The 18,423-nt window shown below is 41.8% G+C and overlaps 3 protein-coding genes across 4 annotated transcripts in view; 1 reads left to right on the top strand and 2 right to left on the bottom strand.

Moving 5' to 3' along the window:
- LOC119660295 (prefoldin subunit 3) lies at positions 1-6,886 on the bottom strand. Its single transcript, XM_038068767.1, has 3 exons — positions 6,688-6,886; positions 6,190-6,587; positions 1-451 (listed from the first exon to the last, which is right to left on the bottom strand). The coding sequence occupies exons 1-3, from the start codon at positions 6,772-6,774 to the stop codon at positions 358-360; spliced, it is 579 nt and encodes a 192-aa protein (XP_037924695.1). The 5' UTR covers positions 6,775-6,886; the 3' UTR covers positions 1-357.
- Positions 6,887-11,285: 4,399 nt separating this feature from the next.
- LOC119658710 (dynactin subunit 3) lies at positions 11,286-12,129 on the bottom strand. The gene has a single exon (XM_038066325.1). The coding sequence runs from the start codon at positions 11,971-11,973 to the stop codon at positions 11,404-11,406; it is 570 nt and encodes a 189-aa protein (XP_037922253.1). The 5' UTR covers positions 11,974-12,129; the 3' UTR covers positions 11,286-11,403.
- Positions 12,130-12,472: 343 nt separating this feature from the next.
- The window catches only part of LOC119658707 (kelch-like protein 5), a 28,257-nt gene continuing 22,306 nt past the window's right edge, over positions 12,473-18,423 (top strand). For both annotated transcript variants that reach the window (XR_005250274.1, XM_038066317.1), the window contains exon 1: positions 12,473-13,106. Coding sequence is in view for 1 of the 2 variants with exons in the window: in XM_038066317.1 (XP_037922245.1) it covers positions 12,868-13,106 (239 nt within the window). In the remaining variant the exon portion in view is untranslated. The remainder of the gene's footprint in view (positions 13,107-18,423) is intronic.

Genomic DNA, 18,423 nt, shown 5'->3' with positions numbered 1-18,423 from the left:
TATTTTCAAATGCTTAAACGTAGTATTTTTATTATTATCATTCTTAGACAAAATGTTAGAATGCGTACATCTTCGCCAAATGAAAAATATTGCAATAATCGACCTACTCGATAGTAACAACTCAAAGCAATGACAATTTCTAGTTTATGTAAAAAATGTTGTATTAAATTAGTTCCAAAACAAAGTATTCGATATTCTTCAAAAAATGCAATATGTGAGTGAAACTAGGTCTTAATGTCCTGTGCAACTGAATAGAAATGTAACTAAAGGAAAACCGTATGCATGTAGTATCCACTTAGGAAGGATCACATGTAATCATGTAGGCCCTTACAATAAAAGCTTTTTCCCCAATAACTTTTAAGATGCAGCAGCTTTGCCGGCAGACTGTCGCTTTTTCACGCCCCAATTGTATACTCGAGCCATATTCACTTCGGTTGTTGTAAGCTGATCACTGTAATGGAAAAAATGAAGAGTTTTACTGACCACTAATAATTTGATTAACTACTTATTCTATTGGATAAGGAAATACGCAAAGTTGTAATGAACTAAAATGTCAACAGCTTTCAGCAAATTTCTTGCAGTTGACTATTGTCAATGAGAAAGAAGCTACACCTCTAAACCAGAAAAACAACGCAAATAACACCGGTCCCCCAGATTCTTCATACCTAGTCAATCAATACTCTATATCTATATCGTATAGATCCGAAACTAGTAAAGCTGACGACCAGTCATGGTGTGATGTCAGACCACTCTGCCAGAGCGCTCATCTAATGATAACAACACCTCAGAACCCATCCACCTATGGAGAAGCATTTACCAAGTGAATCCCCCCTATCACCATCTTAAAAGTCATTTCAAAATTGCTAATATGTTCAATCGGGATATTGAAAAAGAATTTAGTGTCAACAAGAGTTAAATCTAATCCATCCGGAAAAATCATCACGAGCCACCTCCCAGACATCACATTATTGATCTTTAGATCCAAGTTATAACCAAGACAGGTTTCCATAACTGTCTACTAATTCTACAAAGACCCCATCCTCGAGGAGGTGATTTAAAAGATTATCAGACACCCGAACCTCACAGACGTCTGAAACTGGTGCTGAAATCACATCTCTTGAAGAATAATACGGCGACCGTGGTGGCTGAGGCGTTAGATTTGCGATTTCCACCTCGTGAATGCTGAAACTACGGTTCAGCCCCCTTTGAAAAAAGTTCCTTCACTGGTACATAAGTGCATACAGACAGAGGATAATTCGAGTAGGGAAGGTCCTTTGTAAAGATCAGGAATCGAGTAAATCTCACTTCCACAGATTCTAATGCATAATAATAATAATTACGACAAGGGACTACTACAACACTAATACCGGTTCAATGCACACTACCCGACCGCGGTCCAGAAGGGGCTGGCTCCTGATACATCCCATAACTACCACCTTGGCAGAGCTAGGCTCACATCACCCCGTCGATTACGACAAGGAATTGCCGGCGGTTCCGGGGACTGCCAGCGTGTCCCGGGGTGTATCGATCATTCGCAGATCGCTCTTCACAGAGCAACTTTCTCGAGGAGAAGATATTATGCCAGCTGGCGGGTCAGAACTACTTGCTCGGGTACCTCGGGGACGCTTCCCCCCGTATTATAAGCGACCCGTTAACAATCGATGGCACGACCCCTAAGGCCACCAATCCCAATTACTACGAAAATTAAACATCTCTCTGGCAAATAATTTGAATCCTAAACTCGTGAAAGAAATGGGACTTATCATCGAACTCCAGTCAAGAGTGGCCAATTATTCAGTGAGAGTCAACCCGTTTTTCCTGAGACCATGGCTTTCACGGACTCTAAATCTTTAATCAAAACGAATTGACATACTTATAGAACCAGAACATTACCTCCAACTCTTGTGCCTGGGGAAAATCAAGTTGGCAAAATTCTCACCGATGTAGCTGAACACAAGATCGATGAACCACTAGAGTGCCAGGTTGGGGAATTTTGGCACACTAAGCAGCTACCAGAAACCCCCGCGAGGCAAAATCCAGCAGAGTAGCAACGACAACGAGTAATTCGCTGCAAGCCTGCCTTTTTCAAACAGTACTGAGAAACTTGAATCTTCAGAAGAATGACAAACTCTAAAAGCAATACATCAAATTGATGAGGTAGACGTACACATGATGTAACGCCAGATTCAAGGAGACAAAGGCTTCCATCTGATTTGATTGAAGGAAAATTCAAACTTATCCTTGCAATGCTATAAACTATGTACAATGGAGTATGGAACTTCATCCGAGCCATATTTAGGTGCAAGATGCCTTCAGAAACTCGCCAATGGATACGTCATGGAATATCCATTAGATTGCGAAATTCTCCGAAGAGATCACGGCTCTATGAATGACTTGATGATTGGTGCTAACAATCTTACAACTGCAAATGAAATCCGAAAACTATTAGTGGTCCTCCTAAAAACTTTAGGAAATTTAGAGAGTCATAAAAATTAACTCCAGGATATCCCATCACAGGATTTGATCTTAATGATGACAACAAAGAAACATCACTAGTATTGATCAGTCATCCGAAAGCCAACGTTTTCCAAACCAAGGTTAACCTCTATGAACAGCATGACGCAACTTAAAGGATGATCGCCTTGGATATAGCGTTACTCATCAGTCCACTTAGCGATATCAATGATGATGGATGCCAAAGTATTTCTTTAGAAGCTGTGGGCACTCGAATATGACTGAGATCGACACTGGCGCTGTGCTACTAGTGCTGTTATCGGCTTTGAAAATATAAGCGAATGGCAATGCACTCTGCGCTTGCGAGGCAAGTTTCGAAATATAAGCCTCATAAACGTTCACGCCTCTACAGAGGAGACTGGACAGTCGGAGAAGGATACCTTCTACGCTACAGTTGAGCGGACCCTCGAAGCCTGTCCCAAGTCTGATATCAATATCATACTTGGGGATTTCAACAGTCAAGTAGGAACGGAGCCCGTATTCAGGCGATACGTCGGTTCCCATAGCTTACATAGGGATACCAACGATAACGGACTGCGGATGATTCAATTAGCAGTGTCACACGAAATGGTTGTTGGAAGTATCCGGTTTGCGAGGATAGCCGTCCACAAACATACATGAGCCTCTCCATACGGGACCACTTTCAACCAAATTGGCCACGTGTTGTTTGAATGCCGCCAGCTCTCAACCTTGATGAATGTCAGAACATATAGAAGGGCCAATATAGACTCGGATCACTATCTCGTTGACATGGTACTTCGAGCTCGAATAGCAACACCACCCAGAATGCCCTCTGACAATCAGGTGAGAGTTAACACTGAAGCCATCCACAACACAGCCCTCCGCAATACCTATAAGAGAGAAATGGATACCGCAATAACCGCAGTCAACATAGATCCTGCAGATGAAGCATCAACAAATGATCTTCACAATCACCGGAAGAGCGTAATCATAAATACGGCCACATACATACTTGGCCCCAGCCGCAAAAAGTTGGTTTGACGCTGAATGTAAGCTAGCAACGGAACGGAAGAATGCTGCATACCGAGTAATGTTGCATTTCCAAAGAACGGGTTCTTAGCAAGAAAAATTGCGAACTCTTGGCCGCGTTCGAGAGAAAAATCCTCCGAAGAATTTTTGGTACCCTACATGAGGATGGACGATTCCGTAGCCTACATAACGACGAAATCTATGAGCGATACCATGACCGTCAAGTTGAGGATGATCCAGCCCGGAAAGTCTATAAGAGCAATATCTATGGTTGGGAAAGAAGATGAGGCAGACCCTGCCTGAGATGGAGCGATGGTGTCGGTGAGGACGCCAGACAGCTTTTAGGGATATCGAACTTGTGGACCTCGGGGCAAAACCGGGATGTCTGGTGTTCCTTATTAAGGCAGGGCTAGACCGGATACCGGTTATTGCGCCCTTGATGATGATGATGAAGTGAAATGCGTGGACATGTTCCGAAGGGGCGCCGTAAAATTAGATACCGTGTGCTGCATCACGAAACAACTTGCAGGTAGTGCAAAGCCTTTCTATGGTCCTGTGAGGGACGTTAACGGCAGACTTTCCATCCACAACGACGAACAAGTTAAGAGACGGAGAAAAAATTTCATCACGATTCTCAAGCATGTAACATCTAATGAAGTCCCACCTTTTGTGGATGAAATGGCTAGTCATCATCACATGCGGATACCGACAACTCCTTCAAACAAACGAGAAATCATTTCGGCCATCAATGCGCTCAAGCAAGGCAAAATTGTGAGCTTCACGGTCTTCACCATCCCTGCACTGTTCATTGCATTATTGCATTCTACTTCGTCCACTCGTCTGTTAATCCTGGGAATTGGGCCTTTCCCAGTAAGTGGAAGAAAACTATGACTGTCAAGATTTCGAAGTAGTGCAAGTACAACAATTGAAGGAGTAGGATTTTTTTTTTCAGACTTTTCGGTTAGGTAGTTTCTGAGAATGGATCCGTTAAAATCATTACTTTCCACCCCTCCCACTCAACCCTCTCTAACAAATGTTAAAACTAAGACAGAAATCAAAAAGTACTAATTGAGACCTTTCATTTGATAACCAACATGACTATATTTGGTGGAAAAAAAATATTATACTCCCATTTTGCATGTATGGGGACCCCCTTAATTTCAACGTACAAGGATATCACTCACTGCATGTCTAAGTGTTCACACTTTCCACCTTCGCGCCACATTTCGTGTAAATCGGTATAGCCGCTTCTGAGGAAAGTGCGTGACAGACAGACAGACGGGCAGACAGACATTGAACCGAATTTAATAAGGTTTTGTTTTGCAAACAAAACCTTAAAAAGAGAGACTCGTGATTCCTCTAACTACCGACCAATAGTATAAACTTCAATTCTGTCAAAAGTCTTTGAAAAACTTATCAACTCTAAATTAATGACCTATCTTGACTCAAACCACTTTGTCAATGATAAACAATACGGATTTCGTTCTATGCACTCGACCGGTGACTTGATGACACTTCTCACGGAAAAATGGAATCATTGTCTTCATAATCACTGCGAGGCCAAAGTTGTTACCCTATATTTCGAAGACTTTTGCCAGAGTATGGCACCCTGCCCTCCTACCCAAACTTCGAGCATTTGGTCTTAAAGCCTCCTACCCAAAAAGCCGGGGTACCTCAAGGTACTATTCTGTCACCCACCCTCTTTCTCATCTTCATTGATGACCTCTTAAGCCGCACTTTCAATTCAATCCACAGCTTTGCTGATGACAGCACCCTTGACTTCATGTATTCGTTTGATTCGCGGCTTGACTCTCGTCGTAGTACATTACGTGTCAACCGGGAGCGCATGTTTAAGTCATTGAATCAGGACATATCCTCTATTATTGCTTGAGGCAAAGCAAATCTGGTTCAGTTCAATGCTTCTAAACGCCATTGCTGTCTCATTTCGAATAAACTATATGCTCCCCCTCCTCATAATCTATTCTAGTCGACGGTATGAATATTTCCGACTCACCCTCACTCAACATACTGGGTATTAACATCTCTAGTAAGCTCAGCCGGACCGACCACATCTGCATTGTGAAATATGCGATGAAATGTTTGGGATTTCTGAATCGTTGCAAAAAATGTTTTTACCATTCGACCTAGCGCAGATCTACAAAACTCACTTTAGACCTCGACTCGAATGCATTTCTCACATTTGGGCGGATGCAGGTATAACTGCACTGTCTGCTCTTGATAATGTTCAACGAAGAGCTTTTGAACTCATTGGTGATGTGACCATTACATCACAAATTGAGCCCCTTGAGCACAGGCGAAATGTTGGATGTCTCTCTCCCCTATCGTTATTACCACGGTCACTACTTCCCGGAAATATCAGGTCTTATCTCTTGTAGAGCCTCTCCCAAACGCAACACCCGGCAAAGTAGCCGCTCCCATCCCCCTAAGAAATCCGATTGTCCAACGTTTCTAACATGGAACCACAGATTCTGGTTGTTTTCTACCCTTTTTTATAATTAACTTTCTGTGCGTATGGGTGGTAACTTCGCCCCTCTGAATGACATACATGAATTCGTCTGTGACAGCTGCGCTTCAAAGCTGTCGTTTGGGGCGCACTCCTCAAGAGATACTGGATTCCCCAAGTACCCAGCCTATCTGTTAAAATTTGGGTATGGGCATACTTACCGCAAAAAGTCTTGATCGTGCTCCACACTTTTCAGATTTGCTATTGCTGATTCCATATTCTGTTTAAGCAGGACTTCGGCCTCGTCCAGCGGATACTCCAGCATCACATTTGCCCCCAGCCACAGACACACGGTCTTTGTCGGCGGCACAATTGTTTTGACGAAAACCTGCTCGCTCAGCAAAAACTGTGTTTCTTTTTCTTCCGTCTGATCCTTGAGAACCTGCACCATCTCCAGCGACTTGATCAGATCAGGGATTTGTTGCTTCAGCCGGCGCCTCCTCGAATCCAAGTTGAACTCCATGAATTTGTATTTGCCGTGCTGCTCGTCCAGCCGTTGCAAAACTTTCTCGACATTACTTTCGTTTTCGGATAGTGCCATGAACTGATCGATGTCTTCCTGCAATTAATCACCACGAAGTATTGATAAATCCATTTCTGGTATTGTCCAAACGAATGAGGTTATAGAGGCGAGAAATTCAAATCGATTTTTTACTCACAACAAATACTGCCTGGGGAATGCCTGCGAAAGATTTTTGATTTTCCGGCAATTTCGGCATTTTCACTGAATCTATTAAGCTCGTCATTTTGGTGGTGTGTATTCAATTTGAAATAATTTTAGCAGATTTTCTACTCCTACGGTGCGTGGGACTATGACAGGAGAGTGCACGCCTCTGGTAGGGCGACAGAAGGCAATGACAGTCCAATTGTCATTTGACCGAGCTTACTCACCGCGCATGAATGACAGCTCTGAAAATATGTACGAGAATCCAAGCGATAAGGGTTGTGCGATAGAATTGAATATCGATTTAAGGGCACTTTTCATACGTAGGTCGGGATCAGTAGGATATCTTTAAAATTGTGATTTCTCGGAGATGGGATAACATATTAATTTGGTTTTTTTTTTATTTTGAAGATAAAGAATGAATTCAAAACATAAAACGCAATCGGTTGTTGTTGTTGTACCACAAAGGTTTGGAATCGATATTAAAATTGCTTTTTTTTAGACTTGATCCAACTTCCCCTCCGTTTTTACCAGAAGAAAAACATATTGTTTTATCGTCCTAAATTAACACATGGTTTCCAGGGCAAACGGAAAGTTGGTGATCCACATAAGCGATACAAGGAAATTAGACGTAGCCGAAAATCTAGAAATTTTTAAAACACCAAAGGATGAACTTCTCAATAGGGATCAACACAACGGTTACTCCTGACTCTTCAAATTCATCAGAAGACGCCCTTGTGAACAAAATTATAATATTAGTTCCATCGGTGAGATGAGTAACCAGCAAGTGAAGAGAGGGTTTAATTATCCGCGCGACACCTAGAAAATTAAGTATAAATAGAACGATTCGGGAATTCCTTTCCTTCTTTTCTTTCCTCATCTAAACCCAAGCACTGAAGAAGGTGACATTTAAATTTCTAGTAAAGTAAGCGGAAAGGGTTTCGGTTTTTTTTATTTATAGTTACATAACTTTACTTAAACAGTCAAAACGAAGATTTTCGTTAACGGATTTTCTAGTTCACATAGTAGTGAGTCAACAAACTTCGCAGAAATGGTGATAACACACCTCCTTGGGACGGTCTCGATAGTTCTGCTGTCAGGTAGCGATCAGCATTAACTTCATCACCCAACAATCTCTGCGTTAGCGTGGCGTAGATCCACTTAATTAAAGATTCATTGGCACCATGCTCTGCGGCGGTATTATAAAGTTTTTGAAGGAGGACACCGTTAAAGGCCTCTTCTTTCTGCCTCGCTGAAATGTTCCAAGGAATCTCGTTTTCTCATTGATAACCAGCGCTGTCGCAATTATCTTTCTCCTGATTGTTGCCAGTGAAAAGGAAGAGGCTTTGGCATGCTACAAGTTAATTCGAATAACCTTTATGGAGGAAGTATGTATACTTTAGAAGAGATGGGGAAGATAAGAAAGCAGTCCACATGAAGAAACGGAGATGACAACAATGTTAGAAGAGCGAATCGAAGTGTAAATGGGCCGTACAACTCAGCGTAGTCATAGTTTAATCGGAGGCATATTGAGATTTAGTCCTGCGATCTGGTGTTAAACTCAAAGTACTCCCTGCTTGTCATAAAAGGCGAAGGATACAATTTTATGAGCTAGCAACCTGCAAATTTGGAAAATGCATTGCTATCTAAACGTCAACAGCGCCTCGGATTTGGATTGACCTGACAGCTACGACCTATGGCTATAGAAAATAGGTTATGATTGGTTTCTGGAATATGCGCACGCTCCTCAACAACGATATTGCGCTCGTTTTCTCCAACTCGAGAGGGAATTGCAACTATAGAAGCAGGACATTCCGGGCCTAAGCAAAGTAAGATGGTGGGACTCTGGAGAGTAATCCTCTCCCTCTTGCGGCAATGTACTTTTGTACCCAGGAAAGCCAAGTGGTAGAAAACGCGAATACGGTGTCACATTGTTATTAACAGCTGCCGCAAGATACGATTTTTTTACCTGGGGGCCGGTTTCTGACAGGATTCTGACTGAAAGATTCCGGTCATGGTTTATTAGCATCACAACTATACGTGCCATGCATCCACGGAGATTTCTGATATAGTGGAGAAGGATGCTTTCTACAAAAAATTACACACAGTTCAGAAGAGGCTTCCTAAAGGTGATTTTGTAATCGTAATAGAAGATCTAAATGTCAAAGTGGGCTCTAAAAGCACATTTCAGACATGCGATGGGGAAACACGGCCTTAGCGAGCATTAGGATAATGGTAGGAGGTTTGGGGATTCCTCCAGCTTCCACCGCCTCGTTATTGGTGGCACATTGTTCGAACACAGAGTTCAGTTGAGTTTCAACTGACCGACACGGCACGAGTAATTAGCACTTCACGATCGGCAGTAGATTTAGGAGTTATCTTCTGGATGTGAGTAGCAAAATATGCGCCAACGTTTGCTTGCATATCGCGTCTGCCACTTCTCGCAAGGTTGGGGAGCTCCGATCCAGGTGCTGCTCGACAGTAGGAGAGTTATCTTGTTGATCGGACGGTAGATACATTGAGTAACCCGCCTGAGAATATCAAAAATGCTCTTTTCGCGGATGATACGCAGGTCGTCGTCGGTCACTTTCCGAAGGGACGTTACAAGATCTGGCTGGCTGCGAAATCGTGGAAGCGGATCGATGAACGGAAAGGATTGAAGGCTCTATTGACCGCTTCGAAGGATAGTGAGTGTGACGCCCTTGAATTCCGATATCTTGCGAAATGCCAGGAAGTTCCACATAGGGCTCGTCGTTGCTAAAGGGAATTTGTAATTATAATAATAATAATAATCGTTGGCGCAACAATTCATATTGGATCAGGGCCTTGAAGTGTGTTATAGCACTTCATTCAAGACCGCAACGATACACTAGGAGGCAATGTGGTCAGCATTGCGCTCGCCCGAGATTATTACCCTGATTTGACTCAGGTACTCATTCACAGCTGAGTCGACTGGTATCCGACATAAAGTCACGATACAAATCCCACTGCCACCAGCGAGATTTGAACCGTGGCCTTCCGTATGACAACCCAGTGCTCTAACCACTGAGCTATCCGGACACTTTGTTATTGCGTTGGTCAAAGAAGCAGACACTGCCATAGATCGCAATGATTATTTCGGAAGTGTATACCGTATCACGACAAAACTTTTATGAGGTCGCAAACCTTCCGATGGTCCTGCAAGGGATGTTAACAACACGGTTCTTAACCTTATCACGTTCGGTGAAGCTCCTCCACTTCTAGATGAAATGGGAAGCAACCCTACAAACAGAAGAGAAATCATCTCGGCCATCAATGAACTCAAACGCGATAAAGCCGCCGGACTTCCTGGTTTCCCCACGGAGTTATTCATAGCTGCACTTGCACTGCAAATCTCCAGATCTCGTATGGAGTGGAAGCAGGAGATGATCGTTAAAATTCAAAAGGCACTCCGACAATTGTGGAAGTATCTAGATAAAGATAATAGCTAAAATGATTTTAGAACATGTCGAAGAACATCTTGGAAGTTAAGTTTGATCGACATAGAGAAGGCTGGTTTCTGCTCTAAATTCTACTACATTAACCACATTCACACCCTGCAGGTCACTTTGGAACAGTGCGTGGATTTTAGATACTCGCCGCTGCTGCGTGAATCTGTCACGTTCTACGCACGGGGTCCATTCCGGAGAAACAAATAGCCCCTATCAGAGCGAGATAAGATGGCGCCAAATGTTACGTGTTGCACCGAGGTAAAAACTGAGAAGAATTTTCGGTCCAAAGCGAAGTTTGTCAGGGTTGCATGTTATCACCGATATCATTTCTTCTTGTTATCGGTGACGCTCTTCATGCTGCCTTCATGCTGATTTGCGGTTTCGTCCAGGACCGTGAACCACAACCGAGATGGCATGTTGCTTTCCAATTGGTCCGGTCCGCCATCTACTTAATACCCCCGATTTTAGAGGCAAATAGAGTCAAACTGAATATAAACACCAATCAACCCAAGACTCCCAATCTTACGGATCATCACACTACTCTTATCTGCATTAATAGGCGTTGAACTACGCCATGTAGTAGAATCCACTCTCCCAAGGTGACCAACGAGTAGGTCGAACCAAGAGCACTTGACCCAGAACGCTGGAGGAGGAGTGGGGGTGTTTCGGAAAGCCCTGGAAGGGTTTGAAGCGCACTTTAGTAGACCGTGTACGATGACATGGTTGACGCACTATATCTCACCCAGAGGTGAATGGCAACCATGAAACAAGACATCATTAACCAACCCAGATTTACATGTACAAAGCCTAGAGATCACGGTCGCCCGACTTCGGGTAGCTGACTATGCTCTCCATATTCCTTTTCTATCTGTAGAAGTTTTGCGTACCTTAATTGAGTCTAGCTGCGATAAGGACATGCGGGGTGGGATAAAAAGTTGCACTGAAGCCATCCCTAGAATGAAAAACATGAATATGACTATGGGAAACAGTAGAGAAGCTTAAGCCTGCCGAACCTGTGAAGTGTGTGATAGGCCTAGCTCACCGTAATATGTCAAAAGGTTCAAATGATATCCTAGAAGCAACGAAATGTTCAAAATTTTAATTTCCACGTGAACAAAAAGGGTTTTCAGCAGATAATATATATATTTGTTTGATAATCACAAGATGTAGTACATATTCATTGAAAATAGACATAAATAACCTTAGACACTTCCTTGCAGTCCTCTGCAACCCCCTCAATTTTACACATCAACGTCCACTTCCTTCTTCCGCTGCAGCTTCTCCTCGATCCTGTCCAAGCGTTCGTTCATTGCCCGCAATGACTCAGTGATCCCACTCTGAATTTCGCTGTACCGTTGCATCGCCAAAATAAGGCTTTCCTCAATTAGTTCGTTCCGCTGGCTTAACTCCGCTGCTGACTCACCCATTTCCTTCAGCTTTTCGGTAGCATCTGGGATGTTGCGGAAGTACTCGGCGCCCAAAGCAGGCTCGAGGCTCTTGATTTTCTCCAACATCTCGAAATTGGCAGCCAACTCGGGTGCCACTGTGTTCACGTAGACCTCCTTCGATTTTATCTCTTGCGTGCTGTCCAGGTAATTCGGATCCAGGTATCGTTCGAGTTCAGCAGTGCGGTCCACCACTTTGGAAATGTTTTCCCGGCCACTCAACGAGCTGGAGATCAGGGTGTTGGCTGAAATTAAGGAATCGACGAGATTCTCCTCTCCACTGGATGTTTTGTTGGAGTCAGGGAGTTGGCCCAAGACGCGGTTTAGGCTGTCGATCCGCTTCTCAATAATATCTAAAGCTTCCATCTTTCGAATTAAGGATCGGTCATATGCTAGTGAACAGAGTTAACAATGATTTTCACAGATCTTCAGATGTAATTCAAGGAAAAGCGAAAATACAGGGAAAGCTGAGAGAATCAAGAAATCTACAAACGTCAGTTGATGATGACAACATACGTGAAGTGTTGTCAGAAGTAACGAAGTCCCATATTCTCGTTCATATGTCAGTTTCATAATTTCGCCCGCAATCCACAAATAGTGGGTCCCCTATTCCATCAAATTTGCTATCATATATGAAACTAATAACTCTAAGTATAAACGAATCTTCAATGTCAGCAAGGTTTTATTCTAATTTTGCCCGAAATGATTCTAATGTAAAACGTCGTAATCCTTTCTAACAAAATCAAAAGATCTTGGCAACCCACAATACTGTTCTATCCTGGGTCAATGAATTAACATGCTCACCACAATCACCAGATGACTCTTCCATCGTTATGAGTTGTTTTATGGATTGTCAAAAAGACGAAAAGTAAACATTTGACAGCGGCTGCTTACAAGGAGGTTGGTTGTTCACAGCTACGACAAAGGAAATAGTTTATTTTGGTGGTCTTATTGGTACAACGCATTTTAAAACAAAAATTGAAACGGATTTACATTATTTTCGTCATTTCCAAGTCGCTTAGTGCGGTTAGAAGGCCATAAATTTATGTTATAACGGAGAATTGCCTTTGTCGCAGCTTCAGATCATGATCATTGTTCGTCGCGGAAACAGTTGCTCTAGTTCGGTACCGCTACGTCCGCAAAATAGTGTCAGGCAAATTCTTTCCGAGTGTCCATAAGGATCCTGTTGTGCATTTGATAAACTGTTGAGTTTAAACAGATCGTTTCTATTCAGTGTGGAATATTGATAACGCCGTGAAAATGTCGATGAAAGACAGCCCGAGTAGGGAATCAACTGCATCCAGTGCCCGGATAAGCCTTTTTACGGACGATTCCATAACCCGGGATCTAAGTATGGCTAGTATAACCTCGTCTGGAAGCCAGGAGGAGTACTTTCGATGTCGTGATCATTCGGAAAGCATCCTCAAAAGGATGCACAACTACTTCGAGAGCGAACAGCTATGCGATGTAGTCCTGATCGCAGGGATCGACGGGAAACGGTGAGTGCGATTTATTCTTAGCATCAGTTGGAAGTTCTTTGTTCCAGAATAACGCAGTAAATATTGCTCCCTGCGACCATTTCCGCTCTCAGTAAGAAGAGAAGCGAAGCGGGCGCATCAGCTTGTCACATGCAAGCCAACAGCTGTATATTGTTGTCATTGCGGATCTGCTGATGAAAACAAAAAAAGAAAAACATGTAAAACGGTGGCTCGCGTCCGCACACTCAGAGCAAATTGTGGAGTCTGGAGATTGTTGTGATTTCTTTTCGCTAATTGGCGTGGGCAAAACAGAGTCGCCAACGCTCGACTGGGTCCAGTCCACTCTGTATGTGATGTCGTCAATTTCTTGAAATCCACTCGCCTCCTCGAGAATAATTAAATAAAATACAGTCGCCGGAAAAGATTATAACTCACTACATTTTTTTATCTTCATTTTCAAGCTTGAATGATTTAATGAACTCTTGGAAGATAGGCCAAAAGGGTATATTTTGTATGGCATAGTAAATAGGGCAACCCAGCGCGTACCACAAGCGTGGTCGCTAACATACAATGGTGCTAAATTAACACATGATCTCGATGTCAAATCTGGGAAGCAATTAAAGTCCAAACCCAAGTCTGACAAAACTATTTATTCTTGTTATTGGTGACGTTTCTACATAATGTCGTCATGGCCAGAGGCCCCAAAGAAAGCAAACGGGGTATCCACCTACATGGATGTAAAAATCCACGGAGATTGGACTCCTCACGGCAAAAATTTTAAAGGTTATCAGAAAAAGATTACGTTTTCGGCGTATTCATCGACACCGAAGTTGCCTTCAACTATGCCTTGTTCGTACGATTTGTGATGTTGCAAACAAGACAGCATGGAATCTATCCGCTACTAATCGTTCGTCGTGTTCAAACAAAAGTCCATTAAATCCTGCTAACACCGTGATATGGAGGACACAAGTATTTTTGGATGGCATAGTCGTGTAATCATCGGTAAGTTTTCGAAAAGTTTATGTGATCGCTTGGGTGCGAATCTGCATATTCGAAGAATTCGCATTTGGTGCTTAATGGCTCGCAGGGGTTTGTACTTACTAGAAATGTTAGATGGGGGATGGGGAAGGGTATAAACTACACACCCGCCAAGTTGCTTTCGTACTATATAACTACGATCAATAACACCTGGAATTTTCACTATAACGGATTCATTGGATGTACACATGCAATATAGAGCCCGTTTTCTGTAGGCATGCGTCATATGGTAGTCGAAGTTGAACTTTGATAGCAGCAGGATACTACTACCAAAGATCGGATGGCTTGGTTGCCTAACTATTATGGGACAATTATCCTAAAATGTTCGCGCATTCACTTGGGAGTACAAAATAATAATCTTCACCAATGAGTCAACGCTGTCGTACGGAAGGTCGCGGCTCAAATCTCACTGGTGGCACTGGAATTTGTATCGTGATTTGACGTCAGATACCCGTCGACTCAGCTTTGAATGAGTACCTGAGTAAATCAAGGTAATAATCTCCGATGAGCGCAATGCTGACCACATTGCTTCCTATAGGGTACCGTAATCCTGTAGTGTACCATTACGGTCTTGAATGAAGAACAGAATACACAAGAACACACTTCAAGGCTCTGATCCAATATGGATTGTTGCGCCAACGATTATTAATATTATTAATGAGTCATTTATGGAAGAGGATGGGACTCCGGGGTGTTTTCGAGGTCAGCTACTATCTCTGTTTAAAAATTCGGCAAGACCGAACGGTATAATCGACGAACAATATATTTGTAGTGCTTTGTATAGGGGTAACATCACGAACTAGAAAAGATGCAGCGAGTCTCGGACTGAACTTATTTTGTGACTAACAATCATTGTGGAGCTTAAAGATGGATGACCCATTTCTTTATGTGAATACATATCATTTAGGGCTTTTTTCTATTTTCAGTGCACCGAAAATATTTTAAAAGAGCGTTTCCTTTATACTGAAATTTCGTTTCGGACAAGGGATATCTTGATATCTCCTTTCTCAATGCTACTTTTAATTAACAACAGTAACTAAGGGAGCACATTTGCGTTATCAAGCAAACTCTCGTTTATAATAAACCGTCCCTCAGAGTTCCATGTATTAATCGTAGCTGGCAAAGTCACTAATGGGCTAGTGCTTTCCAATGCTATCGCATTAAGGGGGTCATTCCGTGTGAAGGCCGATTTTTCGCTTTTCATGCGCTTAAGCATGCGTAATATTTTTTCCAGCGCAATAGCATAGTTTATTATTGAAATACAGAGCAATTTATACACCCATTTCCAAAAAAAAGGTTATTTTCTGCTGGTACGCTAGATGGCGCCGCGCTCATCCTAAAGAAAAAATGTGTGGCATTTTAACGTGCGGGACATAACCACAGTCTGCAAACTAGGATTATTAAAAAATAATGAAAGCTAAATTTTTGGCGCCTTTTTAAACTTTTTTTTTTGTGAATTTTGGTGTTTTTTCACGGCCTCTTCAATGAATAAAAACAAAACTACTGAATGAATCGCAATTATCCTAGTTTGCGGACCGTAGAAATATGTTCTGAATAAGTCGTGAAAATTTCAAAGAATTTCGTTGGATAGATTTTGGGCTATGGTGGCAGCCGATTTTCCACATGCAGTTTCGAGAAAAACGCATTTAAAAAGTAAAATGCGATTTTCAATCATAAAATCTTAAGTGACCATTAATATGCTATACCTAGTCCATAAACCTTAGGTTTCTTGAGAAAACATCTAAAGCCTTGGCTTTAATTCTTATAATTTTAACGAAGTCATTCGAACCTCATTCGGACCGATAAATACGCGCTTTATTAGGGCGATCGACATAAACCTGGCATGTGACATTCTATCTGTTTAACACTGTAGTTTTCAAACGACTCCGAATATCAAAAAATCACTTTGCCCATATATTCTACACTATATCTAGATACAATTGATGCCAAAAAAAGGAAGTTATTCAGTACTCTTTAGATGTCAGACGAATTACAATAAAAATTCATCGCAACCTGCATAGATTATATGCTATTGTTAATGTTTTGTACTGCCAGCATGCACCCTGAGACCTCTTTCCTCATTTATGGTTTCGCTAGCGTCTCTAGCTTATATACTTGTACGGGTAGCCCCCAGACACATCTGGGTTTTACTTCGTACTGTCAATGCTACTAGATCAAACTAAAAGAAGAACTTCATCTAGAAGATAGATCTTTATTAACCTCTTCATTATGGACAACCATAACCTTTGGGTACATATAGATTTGTATAATCTGCAGTGGGCCAAAATCTAACTATGAAATGTCGCAGAACCCCCGGCTGATTAGCACCCGAGGTCCATTGACCGAAAGCGCAGTAATTACCCTCGGCTCAGGGCCGACTGGAGTTGTTACGCCTTTCCTAAAATAGAGTATCCGTCATGAAGCCAGCAAAACTCCATCCTAAAGAGAGTGAGAATAGGCTTGGAGCCAACTAGCGACCAACCTACCCAGTGTAGAAACTAAGACAGGCCACTTCCACTATCCTCGTCTCGACTTTTATTTGAATTTTGTGTTTGCTAGAATCAACAAAAATCCATAATTGTTGATTCTGCAATTGAATAAAGTTCAGATATCAATCTTCCGTAGCAATAAAAAAATGCAGTTCATCAATATGCAAGAAGTGCATAAAAGTGTATACGCAATCAAAATCTATTACTCGAAGCACATGGTGAGAAATGGTGGGCGTGCAGGTACTCGGAGCAAAGTAGCATGAGAGATTCATTGGCTCTCTATGCTGGCTCGGGATTGTACTACTACTATGTACCAAAAGTGTTTGAAGCTTTTAGCGTGGACTATCACTCCCGCCGTTGAAAAAATCTTGTCTGTCTTTTGAAGAGGGACAGACGAATCGGTCTCTAGTCGAGGATAGTTCACAACTATTTGTACATTTATATATTGTCCTTATCTATTAACACTGTTGGAACCCTTTTTAAGGTTTTGTGTAAATGAGGGAGTGCGGGAGGTTGGGAGTGATTATTTCTTTAACGGACCCATTCTCAGAAACTACTTAACCGAAAAATTTGAAAAAAGTCAAGAAGCTGCCACTGTATGGTGCCTAGGCTCCGAAATACTCTCCATACCGATACCTGTTCAAATAAAGTTAATAATAAACACGTTACTATAATTTTTAGTAATTGGCAGGAAAATCCCCTTTAAGTTCCTTCTAGAATCACGAAATTTGGCGGCAATGTAGGCTACAGCATAGAGCATGATCCAACCAAATCTTGTAAAAATCGCACCATTCCTAACAAAGTTATAATAGGTCGAATTCAAGACTTTGAATGTCAATATCACTTGAAAGTGGATATTCTCACATAATATATAATATATAACGTACTACATACTAATGGGACAAATGCACACTCAAATCTCTTTATAAAAGAAATACACAAAACCTTTCATACCTGAAGCGTCTAGCTTCCGGCTTCCCGATTTGTTTTACTTGTATTTTCTTTCTATATTTTTACTTTCCTCGTTTCGTTCCATTGAAAAATAGGATAACCAAAAAGTTCAACGCTACAAACTAGATATGTTGAAAACAAAATCTTATTAAAATCGGTTTCCTGTCTGTCTATTATCAGTCTGTCGATCACACGCACTTTTCTCAAAAACAATTAAATGTGTTGATACGAAATTTAGTGGAAAGGTTGGAACTTTAAATCCCCGCATATGGGGGTGCAACATTTTTTTCACCGAATATAGCCATATAGAATGTCAAATGAAAGTTCTCCACTAGTGCATTCCGAAACAGGTATTATGGGAGGAGGAGTCCGAAAAGGGTCAATTACTTCAAAGATTCGTTCTCAGAAACTCCCAATTTTAATTAAGTGGATCTATGCTGTGCTAGCACAGAGATTGCTTTGTATTGAAGCGAATGATGATCGCTACCTTACAACAGAAGGAAAGAAAAGTTGATGTGCTATCGCCATTTCTATGGAGTATATTGATCGACTCACTACTATGCGAACCGAATCCTTGTGCAGAAATTTACAACGTGCCGTTGATTTGATTGACTGTTGGTGCTCAGGTGTGGATTTTTAGTAAATTCAAACAAAACCACAAAGGTATTATTTGGAAAAAAAGAGAACTGAATGGTCTTTGGCTTTCATCAAAGGTGAATGAAGCCACCCTTCAACTCTGTAAAGAAGTGAAAAACCTGGAAGTGATTCTAGATGAGAAACTTCTTTGGAACAAACATGTGCCTCGTACCGGCGACTTAGGCCTCATGTAGTAATATGGACATATGTTTCTATAATTAGAC

The sequence above is a fragment of the Hermetia illucens genome, chromosome 6 (genome assembly GCF_905115235.1).
Source record: "Hermetia illucens chromosome 6, iHerIll2.2.curated.20191125, whole genome shotgun sequence".
Classification (NCBI taxonomy): domain Eukaryota; kingdom Metazoa; phylum Arthropoda; class Insecta; order Diptera; family Stratiomyidae; genus Hermetia; species Hermetia illucens.
Note: the sequence above shows the minus strand (reverse complement) of the source record. Positions and strands in the feature narration are given on the sequence as shown.

What these genes read in the sequence shown, in the direction of transcription:
- LOC119660295 (XM_038068767.1), bottom strand. Translation starts at nt 6,774, where the DNA reads ATGACGAGCTTAATAGATTCAGTGAAAATGCCGAAATTGCCGGAAAAT. An exon ending in TTCCCCAGGCAGTATTTGTT is followed by an intron (nt 6,588 to 6,687) that starts GTGAGTAAAAAA and finishes GATTAATTGCAG; the next exon opens with GAAGACATCGATCAGTTCAT. An exon ending in CACGATCAAGACTTTTTGCG is followed by an intron (nt 452 to 6,189) that starts GTAAGTATGCCC and finishes TTTCCATTACAG; the next exon opens with TGATCAGCTTACAACAACCG.
- LOC119658710 (XM_038066325.1), bottom strand. Translation starts at nt 11,973, where the DNA reads ATGGAAGCTTTAGATATTATTGAGAAGCGGATCGACAGCCTAAACCGC.